Raw genomic sequence first — 16,611 nt, 5'->3', positions numbered from 1 at the left:
AACATTATGTACTCAACACCATCTTGGTATGTATCAAAAGTTAGTCTGTTCTCCTCCGCAAATGTTGATCTTTGCAATTTTTACCAACTGGACTTTGTAAATATCTGTGAATCAATCAAGCTGTTGGACAGATTTCCCCATTTGTATGACAATTCCTTCTATTTAGTTCACCCTTAAACAGCAGCGTTGGGCCAACCAAGTTGTTTTGTCATAAATTGATTCTGAAAGCAAACTACGATGCAACTTCTCCAGATTAAGGTTGAGCATTGAAAACTATTTTGCACCGTTAAAAAAACAGCACATTTCACTGTACTGCACATTCTGAAAAATAAGCTTTATCTTTAATGTTTAAAAGAATTAATTACCTCAAATCTGCCCCATATTTCATGTGGCGTCAGATAACCTTTGGTGTAAAACATTACATGAATTCCGTAAACACGATGGGAGTCAGCGAAGCCATATTTTATTTTTCCAATGTTGATATTGATGTCGAATTACAACGTTGTACTTATGTGATTGTACAACAAACTCATTTATCATTTACTTTGTTGAACAATGTCAATTCCACTTGTTACATATCACTGTCATGAAACGAAATGAAAAACTTCATAGGGGAGCTAATCACAAAGTTTCCATATAAAAATAAAAATGTGATGTCCACAAACAAACTTACGTAACATCTGATTAATTTCACACCCTGTGTCCTGTAAATTGATGAAATAGCATTATTCAGATCCCTCACATATGGAAATGATGATCCAGGTAAATCACAAAAAAATAAGACCACATCAGTACCTGATTACATTTGACATCAAATGTATTTTCTGACCTTTTATTGGTTTCTAACCTCAGCTGCAAGGAAATGACATGCCAGAGGTGAACCTTTCAGCAATAAGACTTGTGGTGTCCTTCAGTACATTTCGCCTTCTCCTCTGGCTGCCTCCAGTCTGAGGTCCGAGTCGTTTTTGCCCAATGTGAACAAACTGACGACAGCCATCAAGGCCGCCAGCATCATGAGCGCGCAGCCTCCAAACATGTGTCTGGTACCGCTGCCCCCTTCGCCTCCGCCTGTGCCCGACACCTCCCCGTGGAGCGCCAGCAGCCCAATGCAGGCCAGCAGGTGCAGAGGGAGGCGGAACCAGGCCAGCACGCCGGCTCGCTTCTCCTCCGGGATCACCCTGCCCTGGAGGAAGCTGACCGCCGGAAAGTAGAGGCCACAGGCCAGCTCCAGTAGCAGGAAGGCCAACAAGGATTCATGAGGTCTCGGCTGGCCCGGCGCCGTGGAAAAAGTCAGCATGAAGAAGGAGAAAAACGCCATCAGAACAGCCAAGCAGAGGACGTGGCCGGGCTGTAGACGGTAGCGCGAGGAGGTGGCGAGTCGGTACATTAAGGAGCCAACCATTGAGGCAGCCATGAGACAGGAAAAGACAATTCCTAAGGGAGGCCCATGAGGGTCCAGCACCGGGGTCCACAGGAAAACAAATATGTAGAGGACACTTTCAAATAGAGCCTGCACGCTACCCAAGAGCATGACCCTCCTGTCAGACAACAAGCAGCGGAGTCCATCGTGGCAGCTGCGTGAGAAGCGGGCCTTTGCGGACATACGAATCACACCTCCGAGGTGAAGCGTCTGTTTGTCTGCTTCGGGTTGTTCCTCGACTTCTTCCTTGCCCCAATCAGTCAACACCACCCAAGCGCAGCACGCCAAACAGGGGACAGCCAGCAGAAAAGGAGCCACGGGGCCCAGGTGGAGAAACTCGGCCAGCAAGTTTGCCACCAGGCCAGCTCCCACAGCAAGCCCGTGGTTCCATGTGGCAGCTTTGGTGAAGGTGCTCGGGATCCACTCCTTGGGAAAATCGTGGACTTCAACATGGCGGTGCACATACCAGGCCTCAAATGTGGTGGAGAGCAGCGATGTGGACAGACCGCCCAGGATGCGGCCGATTATAAGAACAAAATAGTCTCGGGAAAGTTTGGTGAGACAGCAGGCAGAGTACGACAGACAGAAGAGTAGACATGTGTGTCTCCGGCCCAGGGCTTGGGGCAGCCAGCCTGAAACGGGAGCAAAGAGCACACAAGAGGCCAAGCCGCACACATAGATGATGGCTATTTGAGACTCCAGAAAGCTGTAGTGGCGGTAGAGCTTGTAGAGGTAAGGACCCTGGAGCCAGTCGGCCCACAGGGCCAGGAGGTAAGCACGCAAGAAGACACTCTGGAAGCGACGGAATGCCGGGTTGGCCGCGGCCGCTTGGCTCGGCTCGGGTGGGCTGAGACGACGTGCTGTGAGCTCGAGGCCGACACACAAGGCAAGCAGGACGATAATGGCGAGGTACGCCGTCAGCAACATGCTGGGCTGAGCACACCGCAAGCAGCTGACTTCAAACGTGCTTTCGTAGGACGTTCAGCAGCCCTTTCCTCTGTATTCTCAGCAACTGTTGAGGTGAAAAGGCAGACCAATGCCTACGTTAATATTTACAGTGACCATCATACATAAGATGTCTATTCTAACAGGGGGTGAATTACGCATTCGAGAAGAGGCGTTACAAACAGGATTGTTTTTGCAGTTTACCTGACGCTAGCATCCGAGCTAACGTGCTACTGCGGTCACTCACTCGGGAGTTTTCTTTCGCAATTAAGGTCGTAATGTGTCTTACCGAGCAGTCAGACGGTTCCATTATTGTCACGTGAAATAGCAGATCATGCTTAATCGTGATAAATTCGCAGTGGAAATGTGCGCACAAAAGTGCGGCGTTGTCTATGGGCAAGAAAACAGTCACTTCCGTGTCTCGTATTTCGCCGCTAGGGGGCAGTCGTGCTATTTTTGGAGTGGGTGAAGGGCGTGCAAGGACAGGGAATTACTTTTTAATTCAAATGCAAGTTTTTAATTTATGATCCACTGTCAAAAATAACATTCATAAATTTCTAGACAAGCCTATTGTATTTTGTGACTCCCACGTGTAAGTTAAATAAATACATTTCAAGACAACGTTGACTTCTCATGACAATATTTAGTTTGAATATTTCTTGATATATTTAAACTAAGACGTCCGCCTCATAGTTCTGAGGTTGGGGGTTTGAATCCGCCATTCCAAAAATGTCCGAGTTCAGAGGCATTATTTGATCTCGCCAAGAATAAGAAGAACTGCGGACAGGCTTTGGAGCGTTGCTCACAGCTTATTTTCTACGTCGCATACCTCTGACGTCACCACAAACGAGGCGTAACAAAGACCAGCATATACTTAACGACGCTTAAAACCTACATTAGGTTCATTGAAGACCAGGCACGGCGTATTTTTTCTCTTCTGGGGTTTCTTATGATATATATTTTTTTGTTTATTTTATTTATATTTTGCTCAAGTCAAAGCACGTTACTCATAAACGAGTTTTAATAGAATTTCACCAAAGAATAATGTTTCAAACCATTAACCAAAATCTCTCAACATTTGTAACTTATGGAAGTCAATAAAACACTCCCAGTCCAGTTGTGTACCAAATTCAACGGGCATGGGCTGCAAGTCATTGAGGATCAAGAAAAGTGGAAAAAAACAACACGCACACAGATGAATACCCAATCTGAGGTTTATATTGTTTCTATTAAAGAACAACGATTTACAAAATGTACAAGTGCTCAATCAGCCATGAACAATCAAGCAATCAGTGAGACGACCAATCACGTTAAAATGTCTCTTGAGTTTGTATGACAAACATCGGGGGGCAGGCGCAGGGTGCATGTGGAGCGAGTGCTGGTGATTCCAGGGATTATGCTGGTCGGTTACATCATCTCAATGCAGGCAGTGTGTTCGAGGTCCGTCTAGAATCCCTACTACGTGTTCTCCTGTGCAAAGCCCCCTGCCCCAAGACCCCCACCTTTTACTGGAAGGTTCAGCAGAACATTCTTATTTGGACCAAACTCACATCCGTTCTATCCGTTCAGTCACATTTGGACAAACATCGTATGTACAGCAAGAAAAAGAAACATGCACAGAGACGTTTCCATAAATTATTTTGCATACTGATGTCAATGCAGACGCAATGATTTTGTGGAATCATTTGAAATGCCTTTATATAAGTTTTATATTTCGTCCCAAAACCATGTTACAACAACTGTAAATGGATGGTCTCGTTCCAGTATTACTGCGGCTGGTGAAACAGTGAGAAACTATATTTCAGATTTTTGCTATGTATTTATATACACATTCCCTTTCTGTTTTAAAGAACGTGACGCATGACATGTCATCAAAAATGATTCCCAAGATCAAGGATCGACGATAGTTGGCTATTCGGAGATGGCCTGCGTAACGCTTAACTAAACTGCTTATAAATACAGAGCCTAAAAATGATTTGTTCAACTTTACACAATGAGTTACATCGACACTGGAATTTTTCTAACTCTAAAGAGGTGTTGCGGTTTGTCTACACACATAACTTTGTGTGAGCATGTTCATTTATCCCAAAAGGAGGACGGGCACTGGATTAAAAAAAAAAAAGAAGAAAAAAACAAAGCCACCCTTTTCTTAAAAAACAAAAACAAAAACAAAAACACTCAATAGATTGCACCATTCCTTTTTGCTTTCTTACAACGAAAGTCCCACCCTTGAAAAGTAAAGTGTGTGTGAATCAGGGATGTGTTTTTCTACCGTCCTGGCGCTCAAGGGTCAATGCGAAAGGCCAAAAGTTTGTCGGAGTGCAAATTGTTGAGGGTGCGCAGGTCAGGCAGTCGCAAGAGCAGCTTGGAGAAGAGCGAGTTGTCGTCCGGATGCCGCCGACCGATCAGCGAGCGCAGCGCTCGGATGAGCCCCTCCTGGAGATGCTCAACGGCGAGCTCGTCTGAGATTCCCGAACGATCTGAGGAGATCAGAGGGCGTGGCCTGTCAAATACTCGACAATGCGAACTTCCTTTCATCCGTGATGACGCTCAGAACACAAAATAAAAATTGTTTTTGCCCCATTGAAAGAAATGGAAATGGCATGAATTTGTTTGCGCCTTCAACGCGAAAAAAAAAATGTTTTAAAAAAATGAAAATGTTACTCTAATATTATACATTATAAAATCCTAAAGTCAGAAATTAAACGTAAAGACAAACAGTTGGTGAATCATGGTTAACGCATTGCAGTTCAATCCGTACAATTTTTTTTACTGCTGCTTGAACTGATTTATGCCGATTTAAAGGAGTTGAAATACAGTGTAAAAAAAATTGTAAATAAAATGAAATACTTGAAAATAAACCGGAGCGAAAAAATATGTTGAATTGAGTTGCGGTCGTCATGACCCACGGCGAACATTTCGTACCTGCTGAGACCAAGACCACAGCCATGAAGAGGGCCATTTCGTCGGGTTCTAAGCCCAAAGAGCTCAGCTTCTCACTGAAGTCGAACATGGCGTCGAGGAGGGAGCCCATGCCCAAAGCCCGCAAGGTGGACAAGGGGTACGTTTGACCGTTCAGGAAGGTGACGGACCGCTCCGCAGCATTGAACAAGGTGCAGAACCTCACCATCAGAACCTAAGAACCCAAAACAAGACCGATTGGCTTTGTTTCCGCAACGTGTGCAATTCGGATCGAGGCGAGCGTGTGCTTCCGATGACCGCCTTACCTGGAAGGTGCCCGACTTGAGCAGCATGACTTGGTCCTGCTGGCTTAGTTCTTGGAATCCTGGGATGCCCTTGGCAAATTCCACCACCTCCCTGACGGCGGGAGTGAAACATTGAGAAAAGGACTCCCAAATGTCCTGACTGGTGCGCTCCGGCCCAGATACAGGACATGCGTTCAGAGGACAGGCCTGAAAGCGGGGCGAAAAAAAGAAAAAAGACATCGTTAGAATTTGTCAAGCGTGGGCCCGTCAAGCCCTTTGAGACTTTCTTGTGATTAAAGACTGCGAGACTTTTGACCGGTGCAGAAATGTTGCTTTCTTCCCACACTTACCAACACTTTTGCTCCCGGCGCCAACTTCCATGGGCAGGAGGGCTGATCGGTGGCGTTTTCTGCCTTGCACGAGTAATTGCCAGAGCCTCTTTGCCGAGTGTCGACACTCGGCTGCCGATTTGGATTTGCTGAGCCGACGTACGCGTAGCGATTGTTGTCCATGTTGTGGAAAGTCAGTGGGCCGTCGTCAGGGGCAACCGGGCAAGCTCGGTAACTCTGAGCGGAGTTGGCTTGTCCCGAAATGGGCTGGAAATTGCAATTTTGGGAAGCGTCGTGGTTGTTGTCGGTGAATTTGGCCCTCTTGGCCGTCCTCTCCTGGCCGCCGCCGCTGAAGATGTCCCGATAGGCTCTGGAGATGGCCCCGATGGCCTCCTTTGCGCTGCCGCCGTCTTCGCCGTAGGCGCCGTCTTTGGCGGAGGACGAGTCCATGTCCATGGCGCTCGACTCACCGAGGCTGTTCATGTAGCGCTGCATTTCATCCAGAAGTCGCTGCTTCTCTCGTTTCGGGATGCGGCCGAAACGCACAGCTGCAGAAAACACAAAACGTCACAATGTGCACTCTCCATGTTGTTCTGTTTATTTCTCTCGGCTACAAAAGCGACAAATAGGTGACTCGACGCGCCGGGAACGTTTTCGGAACCGACACAACTGCGGCAAGCTTTCACATATGTTGTAAGATGCAAACTTGGCCGTCCTCGCTCGTCCGCGCTTTTCTCTTCCCGTGGTAACCGTCAGCTGGAGAAGCTATTTATAGAGCGCCTGCTGGCATCTGCCTCATTTTCTCCTTCATCCAGCGCCGTCTCCCTCCTCTCGCTGTGTTGTAAGTAGGGCAGTGGGGCAACGTGAGCGTGATGTCGCCGGGACGGCGCTTTGGAGCGCAACCGTGAGGAGAGGCGGCCTCCAAGGGACAAACACGCTGACATGCGTGGAACGCGCGTGCGCCTGCAAGGTGAGGTGACGCGAGGTAACCGCAAAGTTTTCAGATGGCACAACTTTTGACAAAACACATCGCAAACGCCTCAACACACACACACACAAAATCATGCAGGTGAGGTGATTTACTGGACTGTTGCTGTGTGCTAAATTCAGCCTCATTTTCTCACTTCCTGAGAGGGGGAAAAAAAAAAAAAAGCAAACGCCTTCCATCACGACGCGCTGTTTTTTTTTTTCCGAGATGAAGTGCGTGCTGACTTCTATTTGCATGCAATGGTCGGACTTGGTGCCTGCTCGCCTGCCAAATCAGCGCGATGTCGAGATTGCGAGCGCTCGGCAGTTGCGTGTGGTTTTCCTGTCTTGCGAATGGTCCTAAAAGTGTGTTTTTAGGTTGCGGTCTGAACAGAAGCGCCACATTAAAAGGGTCAAGCGAACAACATGGTGTTGCGTTCCGCCACCCGACGGTTTGCGCACCTGGAGTGCGAGGCACACGCACTCATAACGGTTCGAGTCTAACCTCCATTTGAGGCGGGCCTGCAGGTGGAGATAAACACAAAGTCGGAAGAAGAAGAAAAACTGGCAAACTACACCAACTAGGTCACACTGTGTGAGAACATTATGAGCCCAACTTTGGATTTTTCTGGGTCAGCCCAGTTGTTTTTTTTTTAAATTTGCAGCGATACATAATCAATCAGTGTGCGGCAATCAAGAGGGGATCGGAGCTTCGTTCTTGATCAAAACATCTGGCGGCTTTCGGCATCTCGGGCTTAATTGATTTTCAGCCGTTCGCAAGGTAATCAAGTTGACCTGTTCCAATTTCTTAAAATAATTCCTGTGTTTGCAGCAGTTTCCCGCATGATAGATCGCTTCGGGGACTTCAAGGCTCCTGTACTCATAAATCATGATCTGGCGGGGGGGGCTGCAAACAAGAGCATCCGTCCAAAAGTAAGCTTGGAGGATCCTGCTTCGACTCACAGAAAGACATTTCAGAAGCTTCCCATATGCACTCATATAAATGAGCAGGTTATTAGAACACATGTCAAAAAAAGAAAAAGAAAAAGTTCTAGTCATCATCGGGAATCCAAACGTTGACTGCCACCAGCGAAAATATTCGTCAAGTACCTTTTTCAATCCGTGTTATATTGCTGATGACTAAAGGATGGAAATATGTCGGAACAAACTTTAATTGTGGTGAAAGAAGAGCGTCGACGCTTTCTTTCGGTACGTTCGGTGCTTACACGCGATTCCGATTCGTAATCATTGGCGGCGCAACCGCAGGGCAAGGCAAGCGCGAGAGTGCATCGTGACTGAATCAGCGGCAGGTTGACCTCCGAGAAGTTCTCGTGTTACATTTTTGACCAAGACCCACATATCGCCGCTGACGCCGCCTTGGCTATTCAGGGCACGGTGGCACAACTTGAGAGGCGCCTGAGCGTTCAAGTGTGTCAGGATGTCTCACCGTCTCGTGACATGCCAACCGACAGGCACTTCTTGAAGCGACAGTGCTGGCACCGATTGCGGTTCATGCGCATGATCAGACAGTTCTCGTTCTTCACGCACATCTTGTAGTTGATGTTCTGCTGGATGCTGCGGCGGAAAAAACCCTGAAAGGAGAATGTAGCACGTGAACGGTCCGTCAAACTGAGTGGAAACTTCAGCGCCATGCTGCTGATGGAAAGGCTGGCTTACCTTGCAGCCTTCGCACGCATGGACGCCGTAGTGGAAGCCAGACGCAATGTCGCCACAGACCTTACAGAGAAGGACCATCCCGCCGTTCTCTGCGGAAGGACAACAAGATAGTCATGAATTCTCGCGCTGTCAGCGTTGTTGCATTTTCTACACAATACAGAGCAGAAATGGTTCTAGGTTAGATTTTCCAGAATCTATACTGTTGGTCAGTCCATATTGACATGATATATATTGTTATTGCTGAAAATGGCTCTCTGTCTTTCACAATGCAATGCTAATGGTTGAACAAATTTGCCATTTTTAGGGTCTCCCGAAAAGGTTTGTGTATGTATTTTATTTTATTTTTTTAAAATAAATTGCCAATAAGGACAAGGAGAAAAATACATACTAGTGAAAGTTCCATGGAACCCACACGGCCTTTTTGCAGCAATTGGATGTGCGTAGGTTGGCTGCGGCGTTGCTGCGGCGGGAGAGCCACGATAGACCTCGGGGAACTGGAAGATGAGTTTTGAGGTTGGACTGGTGGAGCCAGCTGGCGTCTCTTTCAGCGCCCCGATTTCGGTGAAGGTGACTTCCTCCGGCGACGACGGCTGCGAGTGTGAGGAAGGCGACTGCGTCTGGTAGCCACTGGAGGGGCTGCCCGGACTGGGACTGGAGCTTCCGGAGGAGCCTGCATACAGGATGACTCCTCCACCTCCTGCAAACGAGGCAAAGGGCGCACGGGTTAGTTGGGTCACTTCATGTTCACCTCCCAAGCGCAATATCCTGTTTGTGTTATTCATTAACTGCAACTAATGCATCTTTCTTCATTTATGTTAGCCACAGACAGATGGAGGAAGGTCCAATAAAGCTCCCCTATCAATGCAACTGTTGCAATTCATAAAAAGTGAATGCTAGTTAAGCTTTGTGTTCAATTAAACAGGCCCGGATTTTGCACAAAGTACATTTGAGTCAAAACTGAGATGAGATCACAATTTCAGAAAATGTCTTTACCTTGGTTATGAAAATTCTCGCAAAGATTGCATAGAGCGCACTTTTTACTTAGTGAGAAATGAATTGGCTCTGGTGTGGGCTCGCCTAATTTCCGAGAAAGAAAATTGTTCAGCTGCTCAACAAGACGTGATGTCACGTCGTGTTGCACCAGCTGGGTGGGCGTGGCCAGCAGGCACAAGCGCCCAGAGAAGCTCATCGAGAGGAATGGGCCGCTCAACCTGGAAAAACGTGCACGCTAAAATTGCAGCTGGTGGCACGAGAGCACATCAGGCAGGCAGGCGGTCACATTCACGCGAGTTTATTTCAACAAATCAAATCAAATACTAATAAAGCACACACACAATGTTGAATGTTGTTTTGCTTGCATCAGCGCACCCCCCCCGCCCCCCCTCCTCTCCTTCCCCTCCCGGCACTTGTAGTCATGCGTTGTGGGTGAGCTGAGAGCCGCCTCACGTGTCTGCCTCCTCCGCTCCAATAATAGCCGCGCGCGCGCTCTCGCACGCGCGCGCGCACTCTCCTGGCACCGCGCCCAGCGCCAGCGAGCTGCATGACACCTGACTTGCGCCTCACATGCGTGCACTCCTGACACGCTTTGAGCTCTGAGCGCCGAACAAATCCGCAGTCCCGTGTCGAGACGAGCAACAAAAGCCAAGTCGGAGCTTCCCAAACGTTTTGGCTTGGAAAAGCAAGTGCAACATAAACAGAAGGGATCGCTTGCATGTGCGCGAGATTACAATTCAATTATGGGCTGGACTGCACGTGTAAGTGCAAGTTTTACAACTTCTCAAGAATGTACACAGTTGCGAATTCCTCGCACTCCCACTTGTGTCTTCGGACTGTCAATGAGCTGTGTCAAACATTCAAGTTTACGAGTAGACGAAGCGAACATACTGTGGCGAAAGTCGGTGTCAAATAAACCGGTTCGTCTCAAAGGTGACATCTCCGTTTTTTTTCTCAGACCAACATGACCCATTCATGTTTACGAAGAGAATGAAACAGAAGAGATGTTTATCGTGGTCGTCGTTGGCAATGAGGAACGACACCGGAGAGCTTGCGACTTGCATCAGCTGATCAAAATCAAAGAAACACAAAATAAGAAGCATTTTTTTTGCACAGCTCTTCTTTTCTTTGTCACGTTCAACTTGATCATGTCGAGGAGCAGCACCCCCCCCAACCCTCCCTCGTGTTGGTGTGTGTGTGCTCGCCCTCTTCGCCGCACAAGATATTTGTTGAGCTGAAACCGGAGCTAATCCCTCCGCTCGCACGTGTTGCCGGATTTGTTGACTCATGCCAGCCAGAGCCACAGACAGACCCAACAAAGCGCAGGCTTGAACCTCACCTCTTCCAAAGTTAACATGCAAGCCCCGCCCCCTCGCCCGGCCACCCGAAGCCGAACATGTGCCGAGCATGTTCATCCGGAACCCCCGCGAGTGTCGCAGTGCCCTAAACTCTGTCAGTGAACACAACGCTGCACTTTCGAGTGGCCTCGATTCGAGACCAGGAGTGTCCAAGTCTGGTCTTCAAGAGCCCCCCCCACCCCGTCCCCGCCCATCCATCCCGTTTAGGGTGAATCACTCAATTTCAACACACCTGATTCAAATGATCAGCTCATAAGCAAAGTTTGCAAAACCTGAGAACGATCCTGATGATTTGAATCTGCTACTTAACAGTAAGGAAGCTTCAAAAAGAGGCTGGATAGGAGATCTCGAGGACCGGACTTGGGCGCACCCGGTCTCGACAACGTAGACCGCACACACGCTCAAAACCGAGTCAAGTGAATTCAAAGATTTGCTACACGGCGGATTGATGATCATTTCTGAAAAAGTGCTAAGAGTGACAACTACATCGCACTGACTTGACGACTAGCACGTTCACGTTCACGTTCATGTTCCGTTTTTTGTTTTATTTAATGGCAAAAACGGTGTCCGGCATGAGTTCTCCACTTCCCACAATATAAGAAATAAAGCGCCTTTGTTCACATCGGCAAAAATGCGACATATAATTAGCTCGCTAGCTAGCTCACCCTGAAAAAAAAGGAGCTTCCCTTCAAATAGTTCGCTGGCATGGGCGGCAACTTTCGTCACGGAATGAAAAAGCTCGGCCACAACCGGCCACGGAGGCTTTAAGCGGATCTATTTCTTTGTCAAAATTGTCAGACATTTCTTTTCACTTCACAGGGCATGTGCGCTGGTGGCCGGCGTTTGTTTTTGCAATTTGCATGGTTCGCTTTTCCCACGTGGGGTAAATGGGACTGACTCGCACGCCGTCACTCGGCACGAGCCACTTTGAATTTGGGTCAGTGCAGACAACGTTAATTGAAGCCACAATGAGGCTTGCATGGCCCTCTCCGGCGTACCCGTGCATGCGCTAATCCGGAGTCAGGCAGAGGAACAACGTGAGCTGGGAACAACTTCACGCGCTCACGCACAGAAAGGCCGTCGTTCGTGCTCCATACGCTCAAAAGAGTTTGCGAGCGATATGCTTAAACGCAAACCATGCGGGCCACAGGAAAAGCGTGCAACGGATTTGAGAAGGCCTCCGTTGGTGTTTGCGGCAAAGCCAGCAACGGAGGGTGAGCGTAAGTAGGTCAATATCACGGCAACCTGCCTCGAGCCACTCTCCTCGTGCAACGAGAAGGGACGACGAGGCGCTCGCGAGGGGAAGTTTGGTTTTGTGCCGTGCGTCACTTGATCGCAGACGCGGAAACATGAACTGGCTCGCTGAACCTTTCTTTCATAAATCACAAGTGTCGATGCGGCTCGTCACGTTTTCTGTCATTATTTGTGCGGATGAAAGCGACATCCAAGCACGAAATTGATTTAATGGGTCTCGTTATTAGGAAATAGCCCGGCAAGAACCCACATGTTAATAATGACGGCAAGCGGACGGAAATCTGTCTGACGTCTTCTCGGCAGCCGGCTTCCACAGACCATGTCAGGCGGTTGTGGATGGGAAGCGGTCGCTGGTTCAATTCCCCTGCTAGAAAATGATCATGTGCTCTCTTAAATGTACACTGAACATTTTGGGATAGAGTGCCTTGTTGTCAGGTTTTACTTTTGTGCAGTTCCACTTTTTCACAGCTGTAAAGTCATTTAGTGCAGTCAACTGAAAAGTTGTTGCATTCGGACAAGACACTTGAGTCTGCGCATCTTCAATCATAATAGCGGTTGCGTTTGGCAATGACGCGGTGACGGAAGACCAAAAATCATTTCCTTTTCATAAATAAACAAAACTATTCATAGCGTGTGTGTTGATCATTGAAATTTTGTGTCTCTTTCATTAAGCAACAGATGGTTGAAGTGAGTCAAAAATAATCACCCGTCTATGTCGCCTGAGGAACGTTTGCCAAGCGCTTTAACAATTGGAATGACTCCCAAAAAAAGGGGAAACTATTAAAATGATCTGTTAAATATGTTCTTAATATTGAAATGTTTTTTTATAAATTTCATTTTGGAGCAGAAACTGATGAATTGGAACGTTTGAGGTCACCAAGATGAGATTCAACTGAAGGTACGAAGAACGTATTGAACTCAAAAGTCAAAGGTTATCACTTCCCAGTTATGCTCTTGAGCCTGACAGAACTTCAGAACACATTTTGCGGAAAATAGGAATGATAACTCCGAATTATTTGTCTTTAATGACTGTGCTCCTTCAAATGCATTCATTTTCATTTCCAATGAAATAAATTTCTTTTTTTTTTCAGATCACTCGTGCATACGTTAAAACAGTTTTGCAAATTCTGCCAGTGTTTGTCCTTTTATGGATACCATTCAAGAATGACTTGGCTCAATAAAGGTTGGGAAACGCTGTCTAATAATTGTTGAGTATATTTTTTTATTTTGGGCTTTTTCTGTACTCTCGTTAAGGTTCACAGTTAATAACAAATCTAAGCAAAACCCATCTGGCAATCGTCACTTGAATCCACGTGGATTAAAAACATCCGGTGGAGCCTGCAGTGCGCACGCGTGTGTGCGCGTGCGTGCGCTCCTCCTGACGCTGCTATCTATGTCAGAGGAAATCCGTTTGGTTTGAAAACGCAGTCACGTTCCAGCGGCAAACGCGCCCTAATCGGATATTTGCCCCGCAACGGTGACACGAGGACAGATGCCGCAACATCCACTCAGCCGCCCCTGCACGAGGGGGGCGGGGCTAGCGACTGACATTCGACACACGGACACGGCGCATGAGGCAGCAAAACGTGACTAATGAAGAAAAAAAAAACAAAACAACAAACAGTGCACTTGAACGCATGGAATCGCTGACCCACTGACCAAACTCCGGAGGCGCTCACAACAACAATGAAGCGCCCGTGAGCGCTCGGAAGCGGAAGCGGCCGGTGGGCGGGGCTTCAGCAGCTCACGCGCTGCACGCGGCTCTGCGAGGGAGGCCACGTGAGGGCTTTTTTCCCTCTTTTTTTTAAACTGGAGTTTTCGACAGAAAGATGCCAAACTTATCTCCAGTCAGGAGGCAGAGCTCATGGTTCCAGGCCAGCATGTCAGCCTCAGGCATCATTTTTGTTTTTGCGTGTCAAACTTTCACAACTAATGAAGAGTAGACTCCCCCCCTCCACTTTTTGATAGCACGTTCAAACACGTTGATTCATTTGAATGCAATTTAAGTAGGTCCATCCATTCGCATTCATCAACGCGCTATTCGTGCTGGCCTGCATCAAACTGCGAGCTGTTCCTAATATTTTGGCTGCCTCATTTCACTACACGAAACACAAAACACATCGTTATGGCGATACCTGACAAATGAGCGCTATTACATCTGCAAAGGCATCATTGTCGATGTTGTCATGGTGACGATGATGGCTTAACCCGAGAATGCAATTTCACATTGTCGATGAGGTAAATAGTTCGATGGAGGGGAGAGGACATATTGTAGGTCTGGCGTGTACCACTTTTTTAAGTGTGCACCTTTCAAGTTGCGACTCCGCTTTTGCTTCAACCAGCACCGCCTGCGTCGCACCAATTTAGCAATTCCAGCATTTTACTTGATATCGCAAAATATTCATATTTATCAATTATTTTCTCAGCCGCCGTATTTATTGGTCAAGCCTTTTTTAGTAGTTTGTAGAATACATTTCAATCTAAAAAGACTCCCTTATATTAGTAAGCAGAGTGAAATTCTAAAGTAAAATTTTCAGCGTAAAAGTCGTAAAATGTTTGTTTGAAGGTTGTCAAGGCCTTCAGATAGCACTTTTCATGCACGAGGTAACTCAACGTGCTTCACAAAACACATTTAAAGGAAACATAGAACAATTAAAACGGAAAAATTATTTAAAACATTAAAAAAAAAACTGAATCATCGAAGACATTTAAAAGCAAAGTAGAGAAACGAAAAGTAATTTGCTAAAATTACGAAAGGAACTTCCAGCTCAAGAGTGTGATTTTGGAAAAATGGACGAAAGGAATGCTCTAAAAGACCTCAATCATACAAATGGATGGGGTGGGTGGGGTGCTTCATTTAAATGAGGATATTTACGCATATTTACACTTGAGGCTAATTTCACTTTTGTTTATCCCACTTGCATGCAGCATAACAGCCACATGCTGATGCACCGTGCTCGCTTTGAACTCTTCACAAACTGAGCCGAGTCCGCTGACCTCCGAGCAAGTCATCTTTGCAGCCTGGTGGTGCCGCCGATGGCCGTCCGCCCATAACCAGCTGATGGTGAGCGTGAGGCACGGGTGCGAGTCGCTTTTGTTTACAAACGCAGGCGTGGGCTCTCATCAAGGTTGGCCGTAACGTTTCAAAATTGTACGGGCCAGCGTGTGCTTGATCACGACTCGCTCTGTCCATTTGCATAAACAAAGCCGCCATAAGCAACTGAGCATGTCTTGTTTATTTGTTTTTTTTCGTCTTGTCTAACCGTCAGATTGGAGGAGCGTTCCGATTGAAGCTCAAGCGGCGGCCATCACTTGTACAATAACGTGAGTGCGCTTCGCCATGAATGATTCACCATCAATTAGGAAAGACGAGCAAGCAGAGGTAGTGCACTTTGGCTGACCCCGAGAAAGCGCTGCCCAATGCCACTTGAGGGGGGTCGCATGCAAACCTTTTGGGTGGCCTTGAAACAAACGTTTGCTGGCTCGTTTGTTGATAACGCAACTTTGCCTGCCAAAAGAGGCGCGCCAGGAACAGCGACAGGCAGCCTCGCAACTGCACGTGAGATTATTTTCATGGAGTTCCGCAGAAAGCGGACAGCATCGCCGCGGCGATGTGGGGCATGCGCTGACATTCAAAACGGGCACATTTGCAACTCTTAAAGTGCGTCTCGTCGTCACTCGGCACGCTGGCATGTTCGGCGCTCGCCGTTTTCATTCACATTGCAATCCATATGAGAACACTGAAAATGAAAAAAATCTCTTACCCCAACCGGGGCTGTTGTCCATTTTCTTTTTCTTGAAGATGCTGAACGTGAAGTTAAAAGCAGGAGTCTGCTGAAGAAAGCTGAAAAAAGTCCCAAAACGCTCCGGCTCCGTGGAGCGCAAACTAGAAGCGATGGAAGCGAGTCCGGCGGGCTCCAATGTTTTGCGGCTGGCAAGTGCGTGCAGCCTTCGCTGTGTCGTCTCTCATGTGAGTCGTCAACATGCGCTCGGAGCGGACCTGGATGCTTCCTGCACGAGGGACGAGCAAACCCTTCTAGTGCCTTCCAAGAAAGTGGAGTCAACACATGCGCGCGTCATGCGTGACACACACACCCACTGATACAAACACCCACATCCGTCACGTTTGCAGGTGAGTAGGAAATGTGAGCGTCATTAACGTGTGCGCGCGCGCGCGCTCTGGCTCACACTTGGGCCCTCACCCCCCTCTCTCTTCGCTCTCTCCTCTCTCTCTCTCTCCCCCCCCTCTCCCCGCGCACGTTTCAGTGCGCTTTCATTGGTGCGAATGTGACACGGAGGTCAGTTGGATGCTCTCGGTGTCGCGCGCAAACTGCGTGTTGAGCCAAGCCAGCTTGGCGACATGTGCGCTTGGCATGTGCCGGTTCGAGCTGGAGCGCGTGCTCGAGCGCTGCCCCACTGATACACATTTTATGCAAAACGCGGAGCGTGCGTGTGCTGCTACT

General features: G+C 47.8%; 2 protein-coding genes across 3 annotated transcripts; both read right to left on the bottom strand.

Moving 5' to 3' along the window:
• Positions 1 to 447: 447 nt before the first annotated feature.
• slc61a1 (solute carrier family 61 member 1) lies at positions 448 to 2,819 on the bottom strand. 2 transcript variants are annotated; one of them, XM_088289125.1, is made up of 2 exons: positions 2,655 to 2,819; positions 448 to 2,432 (listed from the first exon to the last, which is right to left on the bottom strand). In XM_088289125.1, exon 2 carries the CDS (start codon positions 2,345 to 2,347, stop codon positions 911 to 913), a length of 1,437 nt encoding a protein of 478 aa, XP_088145251.1. In that variant the 5' UTR covers positions 2,348 to 2,432; positions 2,655 to 2,819; the 3' UTR covers positions 448 to 910. The 2 variants fall into 2 exon arrangements, with proteins under 2 accessions (XP_088145251.1, XP_088145252.1); XM_088289126.1 differs by having other exon boundaries at positions 2,570 to 2,811.
• Positions 2,820 to 3,565: 746 nt separating this feature from the next.
• nr1d4a (nuclear receptor subfamily 1, group D, member 4a) lies at positions 3,566 to 16,262 on the bottom strand. Its single transcript, XM_088290555.1, has 8 exons — positions 15,913 to 16,262; positions 8,932 to 9,240; positions 8,544 to 8,632; positions 8,314 to 8,458; positions 5,922 to 6,448; positions 5,593 to 5,778; positions 5,291 to 5,501; positions 3,566 to 4,845 (listed from the first exon to the last, which is right to left on the bottom strand). The coding sequence occupies exons 1-8, from the start codon at positions 15,932 to 15,934 to the stop codon at positions 4,649 to 4,651; spliced, it is 1,686 nt and encodes a 561-aa protein (XP_088146681.1). The 5' UTR covers positions 15,935 to 16,262; the 3' UTR covers positions 3,566 to 4,648.
• Between the last annotated feature and the right edge of the window lie 349 nt (positions 16,263 to 16,611).

The sequence above is a fragment of the Idiotropiscis lumnitzeri genome, chromosome 3, assembly GCF_059441095.1.
Source record: "Idiotropiscis lumnitzeri isolate Australia: NSW breed Sydney's pygmy pipehorse chromosome 3, RoL_Ilum_1.0, whole genome shotgun sequence".
NCBI classification, from domain to species: domain Eukaryota; kingdom Metazoa; phylum Chordata; class Actinopteri; order Syngnathiformes; family Syngnathidae; genus Idiotropiscis; species Idiotropiscis lumnitzeri.
Note: the sequence above shows the minus strand (reverse complement) of the source record. Positions and strands in the feature narration are given on the sequence as shown.